This window comes from Myodes glareolus, chromosome 8 (genome assembly GCF_982192425.1).
Source record: "Myodes glareolus chromosome 8, mMyoGla1.1, whole genome shotgun sequence".
NCBI classification, from domain to species: domain Eukaryota; kingdom Metazoa; phylum Chordata; class Mammalia; order Rodentia; family Cricetidae; genus Myodes; species Myodes glareolus.
In genome coordinates this window covers 1,107,137-1,114,676 of record NC_142033.1, presented here as the reverse complement: position 1 = coordinate 1,114,676, position 7,540 = coordinate 1,107,137, and the positions used below count along the sequence as shown (strand labels likewise).

At 53.6% G+C, this 7,540-nt stretch overlaps 1 protein-coding gene across 1 annotated transcript; it reads right to left on the bottom strand.

The window, feature by feature from the left end:
* Nucleotides 1-682: 682 nt before the first annotated feature.
* Tmem271 (transmembrane protein 271) lies at nucleotides 683-2,833 on the bottom strand. Its single transcript, XM_048447155.3, has one exon. It carries the CDS (start codon nucleotides 2,818-2,820, stop codon nucleotides 1,696-1,698), a length of 1,125 nt encoding a protein of 374 aa, XP_048303112.3. The 5' UTR covers nucleotides 2,821-2,833; the 3' UTR covers nucleotides 683-1,695.
* Nucleotides 2,834-7,540: the final 4,707 nt, after the last annotated feature.

The window sequence follows — 7,540 nt, the reverse complement described above, 5'->3', positions numbered from 1 at the left end:
TTGGGCTTAGACTTTTTTTCACCTCTGATATAGATGAGAACCAAGAAAGCTAGCCATGAGTGACGGCTTTTCCTTGGGTGGCTGTCAGGACTGATTCTTTGATCAGAGCCTCAAGTTTTAAAGGAAATGTGTAAGCCTAGGGAAGACCAGTTCTCATCACCATAGACTGATCCATGACTGGTGACGGACCTCGCTGTTCTTCATGGAAATGGGATTGGGGTACCTTCCTCCTCTAGTGCCCTTGTTTTTGATAACTAGGTTCCAACTGGGGTAGGATTCCTACAGTCACCAAAGATACAGGGGAGCTCTGGACAGGGCATTTGGGAGTTGAGGAAAGGTGCCATCACACAGCCTGCACCTGGATACTGTGCCTCCTCCTTAAAGAGGAGATTTCTTCACAGTTAGAAGTAGTCATTTGCACACTGAAGACATACCCTGGATTCCACGACTCTCCTGGCCTCTGGTGATTGGTATGGGTATTTGCACATGCAGAAGGGCTGCTCCCCTCCTCCACATGAAAGAGGCACACCTTTTGGGCCAGGGCTCTGCTCCCAGCTGGTCTGTGAGTCACTACCTGCCTGGTTGCACTAGTCCAGGCACAGGAAGGTTGGATCACCTTTTCCCACAGTTTAGAGCCTGCTTGACTTCCAGCTAGCACACCAGAAGGATGGAGACACTCCGGTCATAGAGAACTCATTTCATTTGTGTGTAAATGGTTACACGCATATTAAACTCACTTAAAGGTATGTCCTTCACATTCATTAAGGCTATTAAAGTGGTGTACTTTAAATGAAATCCTATATAATCAAAATTACCAGATTATTGAGTTAACAGGAAATTTATCTTTGCAGAAAAACTAGGACTTTGATTTTTCAAAATAGGATTAAACTGTTCATATGTATTAACCAAAAATAAAACCTACTGGTTTCTACTGCTTTGCAGTAGAAACCATACAGCCAGTTTCCAAAAACAGAAATGCAGGGGTCTGGCATCAGTGTCTCCGCGCGCAGCAGTTAGCTCGGAGACAGATTGCACCCAGTTAACCAGCTAGCAGAACACAGCTGTTCTAGCTTAGCCTTTTTCTGTCCCAATTCAGCCACTTGCCCCCATGCTGATTCGAGTGTAGACATCCTCTAATTCCAAGCTGAGGGACATTCTCCAATAACATCGCAATCAATTTAATAAAGGAACTCACCAATGTCAAATTGCAATAAATTTACCAAACATTTTCACTGTTTATGGAGAGCTTTACAGTAAGAAAGTGTCGACAGAAGCAGGCACATCCGGGTACAAAGTGTTGCTGTTGGTTGTTCTTCACTTCTGTTCCTACAGTTCCAACTGCTTTGTACTCTCAGCTGAGGTCCTCCACACGAAATTCACCTTGGATAAGCGTTCTGTTCTTGCCCATTCGACCCAGGACCTCCCAGCGCAGTCCTGGGGGTACGGACTTGTCTAAGAGAAGTGTGATTGGCAAGCCCACCCCAAACATTTATTGTAAACTTTAAATGGAGTCCGGATACGAATGACATAGAGGGGAGACACCTCCTCACACAGAAAGGAGAATACCGGAGTGTCCTAGGGTCTCGCAGATCTCACAAGGCCGGACCAGAAAAGTGTCAAACCACGCGCAGGCACGACGCCAAGCAATGCCCGATTGCTGCCCTTTCGGGTGTCCCAGCCCGGTTGGGCCTGGACTCAGCAGGCCCGACTAGGCTCCCAAGGGCGCGCCACCTCACAGGGCGGCCGACAGCAATAGGGGTAGGAGGCGTTGAGATCGGGGTCCGAGGGCGCATACCCCGGCAGCTCCACCGAAGGGTGCCCGCCACAGCACACCTCCACGCCCGCCTCGTCAAACGCGTGGAAGACGCCCACGTTGATGTAGGACACAGCGTGGTGCGCCGCGAAGCTCGCACAGTCTCCTGGGGTGTTGAAGTCGGACTCCTCCGGGGACAGGATGGAGGCCTCGCTGGGTCGTGGCTGCAGCCGCCGCCCCCTTTTGCCCCGGTGGCCGCGCCGGGTCCGAGAGGCCAGCGACTGAGTGCGGAGCCCGGGTCCGCCCCGCGGCCGTGCCAAAGAGCGGCTTGCCCTCCTCCGGCCGCGCCGGCCGCGCCGGGCCTGCGAAGACTTGTAGTTCTTGACCAGCAGAAGGCTGAGCAGGCCCAACAGGCACTCGAGCGAGTTGAATACAGTGGAGAGCACCAGGCCGCGCTGGTAGTCCTTCAGCTGGCGGCATTTGGCGGATGTGGCGCTGTCCAGGGTGCTGCGGGCGCGCGGCGTGCTGGAGCCTGGGGCTACAGGGCCAGGGGCCGAGCCAGGGACAGCGGCAGGCGCGCGCGGGGGCAGGCAATAGTGGGAGTACTTGCGTTCCACCAGGGACACTGTGTCGCCGTCGATCACTGCTCCCGCAAAGGCGCTGAGAACCCCGAGCATGAAGACCAAGACGCCTAGGAGCAGCAGGTTCTGGCTGTTCACCCTCCCCGAGGGCCCGGCAGCCGCCCGCGTCTCTCCAGGAGAGGGCTCCGGAGCGCCCGTTGGAGATGCAGGGACCCCGAGTCCGGGGCCCGACCCGGCCCCTGACCCGGCGAGGGGCGCCTCCCGGGGCCCGCAGCACAGCAGGGCGGCGCCGAGCAGCGAGAGGCCGGCGGCCAACAGCAGCCCAGAGTAAAAGGCACCGGCGGCCGCCCCTAGCCGGAAAGGCTCCCCGCGCAGCTCAGAGCCCAGAGAGAAGCACTTGAGGCCGACGGCGGCGGCGCTGAGCGCGCAGGCGAGCAGCAGGCTGGAGGAAAGCGCGGCGCAGGCCCCGCGGACGCTCCACTTCATCCTCCGCGCCGGAGCCGGCCCGCACCCGGCGCGCCCGCCGCCGCCCGCCGCCGCCCCCGCCGCCTGCGCCTCCTCCCGGCGCCGCGCGGCCGGACCGCCGGCCTCCTCTTCATCCTCCCGCGTCCTCCCGAGCTCGCGCCGCCGCCACTGGAGCCCGCATCCTCCGCCTCCCGCCGCCGCCGCCGCGACCCCGCACCGGGAACCGAGCCGGCGCGGAAAACCGCAAGGCGCGCGCGCCCCCTCCCCAGACCGCGGCGCCGATCCCCGGACGCGCGGCCCCCCCACCCGCGGCTCCGCGCGCCTCGCCCTGACACCACCCTCCGCGGCCCCCTCCCGACCCTCGGGCCCCTAGGACTCCCCTCCGGCCCTCCCCTAGGAAAGGGCCCCTCGCCAAGTCTCCGCCTTCCTGTCCTCCCCCTGTCAATGTCACTGTCCAGCGCCCACCGCCTTCGGAACGCCACTCCACCCGGGCCTTCTTCTCCAGGGACCCCCTGGGCCCCACCCCCAGGACCTCCCACCTCTGGAAGCCCTGCGTTTGCTTTCCCCCATCCGCTTGGCGGCTAGTCTCCACGCCCACCTGACTGGACCCGGAAGCTCCAAGAAGTTAGCAGGGGATTTCAGCAATTAGGGGTGGGTATAAGGGAGAGCCTGGGCGAGGAAAGGGAGAAGGGGGAAATGTCCAGAAGGAATAGAGGAGGGTGAGCAGGGTATTCGAGGATGGAGGACGAAGGGAAGTGTTGGCATGTAGAGGTGTGTATTGTGGGCATGTATGAGGAGTATGCATAGGCCTTATAGTATGGGGTATGGGAGAGTGGTGCGCGTATGTGTTGTGTGGTGTGGGGAACGGTATGTATTCCGAGAGTGCAGTGTAGTGTGTGCGGTGTCCAGACTTGCAGTGCGGGGAAGTGTGGTGTGTGTGTGTTAGTGGTGTATGTGCAGAAGGTGTGTTACCTTGAGATGTGTGAAGAGTATTGTAGGTGCTTGGGGGTTGTGAATAGGGTGTGCGAGAGAACTAGCTGGAGATTTCTCTCCGAGAATCCAGCCACGGAGTAAGGCCAGCAAGGCCGGGATGACGTCTGGGGGAGAACCTCAGGTGAGTTCAGCTTTGGGTCCAGTCCCATCTCCAGATCTGGCAGAAAATTTCCTCACACGCAGGTGAACGAATTTGACCTGCGCTCAAGTGCGCAAGGGAGAGTGTTGTGGTAGCTCAAATCCGTACAGGGACCCCTGAGGCCTCCGGCAGCCCCGCCCTGGCCCGCAGTCCCGGGTGTGGGTGATTCAGGCCGACTGCGTAGCTCCGAACCGCGGCTTGCGGTGGCTGTGCCTGAGGCTGGGGTGGAGAAGCGGGGTCCAGGCGTGGGGAGCGGGACGCGGTGGAGAGAACGCGCCTGCGCGTCGACCTTATGGAAGGTTCTGGTCCGTCAAAGGCCCAGGGACTTTCCTATTTATTGCTAAAGGACCTCCCCACAAAACCAAGAACTGTATTGCCTGGGGAAGCTGCGCCCATGTGACCGAGGCAGCACCGGGGTTCTCGCCCACCCTCTTAGAAACCACTTGCTGGTGGGAGTATGGAGGCCTTCCAAAGACTCCCGGACGTTTGCGTGGGTTTCAATTCGGCCCATAGCTTCAGAAAGAGCGAACCAGCCTCTGTGTATTTTTAGCAGGCGGAGCAGAATTTGAAACAGCATCCTACTGATCCTGCGCCTGGTAAATGATGACTTGCCAGAAAGCAAAGACGCAACCCTGCCTCGGTGAGCTTGGCGAGTGGCCCAGGAGGCTCCGCGAGCCTGCGTGCGTAAGGATCGTGGCGCCCACGCTTGGGAGCAGAGCTCAGTGCAAACTTCCAATGGTTCTTCCAGTTTCCAGGGAAACGAGATTTGGAGCTGCTGCATGTTGCAGAGCTCCCTCTGCTCCCCATCCTTGCAAAAGGCTGGGCTTGGAGAGGAAGGGATTGAGGACACCTCCTCTATGCAGGGTGAACTCCGACCTTAAGGTCAAAGAATTGAGCGGGGCTATGGGGATTTCTTCTACCATCAGAGGACTCATTGGAAGCAGTTCTGTTCTGGGTTGCTCCTCCTCTAGATGGGCGCTACCACCCCTCCATCAAACTTCACATTTCCCAAACTCACCACAGGGCCCTTGTCCATGATGTTCCCACTCCTAGGACATATTCACACGCTATGACGATCCTCACCTGACACTGCTTCTTCATTTCTCAAAATTTATCGTCATATTTCTTAATTGACTCGGTTTTGTCGGAAACCTGTCTGATCCAGTGTTGTATCGAAAGCTTTCAAGAACCTTCTTTTATTCACTCCACACAAGCAGTGAGGTAGGTCCTCTGTTATCCTCAGATGGGCTTTCCGTGAGTTTATCAGTGACTGCTGGCATTGGGCCTGAAACCCCGGGGCTCTGTGCACAGGCCATCGCCCTCCAGCTGCCTTCCGAACTCCAGCCCCTATAGAGGATCCCCATAGCACAGGATTTCCCTGTAGTACAAATATGTGTTCCCTACCAGGTGGGCTGGAGATAGCAGGGGAAGGGCAGTTCAGTTCCATCTGCTTGAATGTTTGCATGTCTGTGGTTCAGTAAACGTTGATGTGGTTCGGCCTGAAGCACAGGTGCAGGAGCTGGAATACAGTTGTCTCTTCAGCATTGGGAATAAGAAAGTCGCTCAGAGAACCTAACTGGGCAGCTGCAGGGAGAGGGGAACTCCACTGAGGAGAATAAGCTCAACCAATTCAGCTCTATACTAAGGGCAAGGGCACCACAAGATTGCAGGAGAGCATCCGGGTGTGTATCGAGGAGCTCTGCTGGAATCTGGAAGAACTAGAGCAACTCTCTCCGTACTTCAGCATACCGGGACCACTTACATCACCCTGCAGTTTCTGCCCAGCATGGAGTCAGCAGAGAGTGGGAGGGACAGTCTGCGGCCCCATGACATCTAAACTAAGAGTGACATTGGAACTTACCCATGTAGGATTTTAGAGCAGACTGAGTTGCTTTATGTCAGGATCCTTTCACCAAGGAAGAGCTCACCATGATCTACTATGAGCCCGCTTCAATCTCCGCTTCCAGAGTCCGCTTAATTTCCCATTTATGCCAAGGAGGAGACCCAGGGTAGCTGTAGTCTAGTCAAGTGACCTGGTGGACTCAGGCAGGGAGGAGAGCAACTCCAGAAAGAAAAAGAGAGAGAGGGAGAGGAAGGAGAGAGAGAGAGAGAGAGAGAGAGAGAGAGAGAGAGAGAGAGAGCAGACTGTAGAGGAATCCCGACATCAGCAGCTACTGAACAAGTTCCCACAGAGCCTGGGCGGGTCTGGCAGCCTCCAGGGGCGGTTATCATTGTCCCACACTGAAAAGTGCTGATCCCAGAAAAGACACAGCAGAAATACAACAGCAATTACGTCTTAAGAAATATTTTCCTATCACCTTTGAGTCTTATTTTAATATATACATGTTTACTAGCATTTAAAACTGCACCTCCTAGAAGATTGATTCAATTATTTGAGCTCTTATTTTTTTCTACTCTACCACTTTTAAAAGTATTTTGTTCTTTATTTTACAACCTATGTCTTTAACTATAATGGAATACCAGAACAAAGATTTATTTAGTTCACAGTTCCAGAGGTGCTTGCCACTGTGAAGTCCTTGTGCTGTACTATGCCATAGTGTGGGACATCACATGGCAAGATAGAGCAACCAAAGAGCCCCTTCTATGACAAAACCACTCAAATAATTACATCCCAAATGTCCCACCACACCCCATGGACATATGACTTTGGGGTTGTATTTCTACCTCATGAGTTCTGAGGTTCACACATCCTACTAGCCAAATAACTGAAATTTTCATTGTTCTCCTCACCCCATTTTCCCAGGAATAGCCATGGTTAACCTGTCTCTTCAGATAGACAGTACAGGTATCTCTATGCAAAACACCCCATGAGCCTCATGAGTTCTCAGAGGTGGGTGTAACCTTGTTTATTATTTTTAAAGCTCATGTTTTACAGAATAGAATCATAGAAAATATTAAAGTCATGTGACATCTTCATGACATTTAACTAAGCATTTATCTAGCTTCATCTAAGGTACGAGACTGAAGAGCCTGGGGATGCAGCCCAGAGCCTGTCAGCCCACCAGTCCTGTTTTCCTGCATTTGTTTAGATATTTGTTAGGAGGGGCTCATTCCTAGCTATTGTAGTTGGCTTAGCTTGGTTTTGTTTTTGTTTTATTGTTTATTTAGCTTTGTTCAGTGAATCTATGTCTGGCTCCTTTTGTTCTATATATGTTTGTGAAGTGTGTTCATAATGCTGTACTCAGCTATAGCTCACTCATTGCTGGTTATGAAGCCCTGTAGTTTCTCCATTTCACGGCAATAAACATCATGTTGCTGCTAGTTTGGAAATAATTGTGTGTCCTGAATCATTGAGACTGCAGTTGAGTAACCTGAGAATGAAATTGCTGGGTTGTGAGTAATACTGCCTTTACTTTTTCCCCTTTTAGGCGCTGAGGTTAAATTATGAACAATAAGAACCACTGATTTTTAACTGTATAGTCCCATGAGTTTGAACGATTGCATACATTTATACAAACAACCACTTCATGATTCAGTACTCTTCCAGCATCTGCAAAAGTTAGCCTTCTCAGCGTTCTCCCGTTCCAGGTCCATGCCTTAGAGTTTTTTGTTTTATTTATTTGTTTGTTTGTTTTCGAGACAGGGTTT

Excerpts from the sequence above, each read along its gene's own strand:
- Tmem271 (XM_048447155.3), bottom strand. The coding sequence starts at position 2,820 with ATGAAGTGGAGCGTCCGCGGGGCCTGCGCCGCGCTTTCCTCCAGCCTG.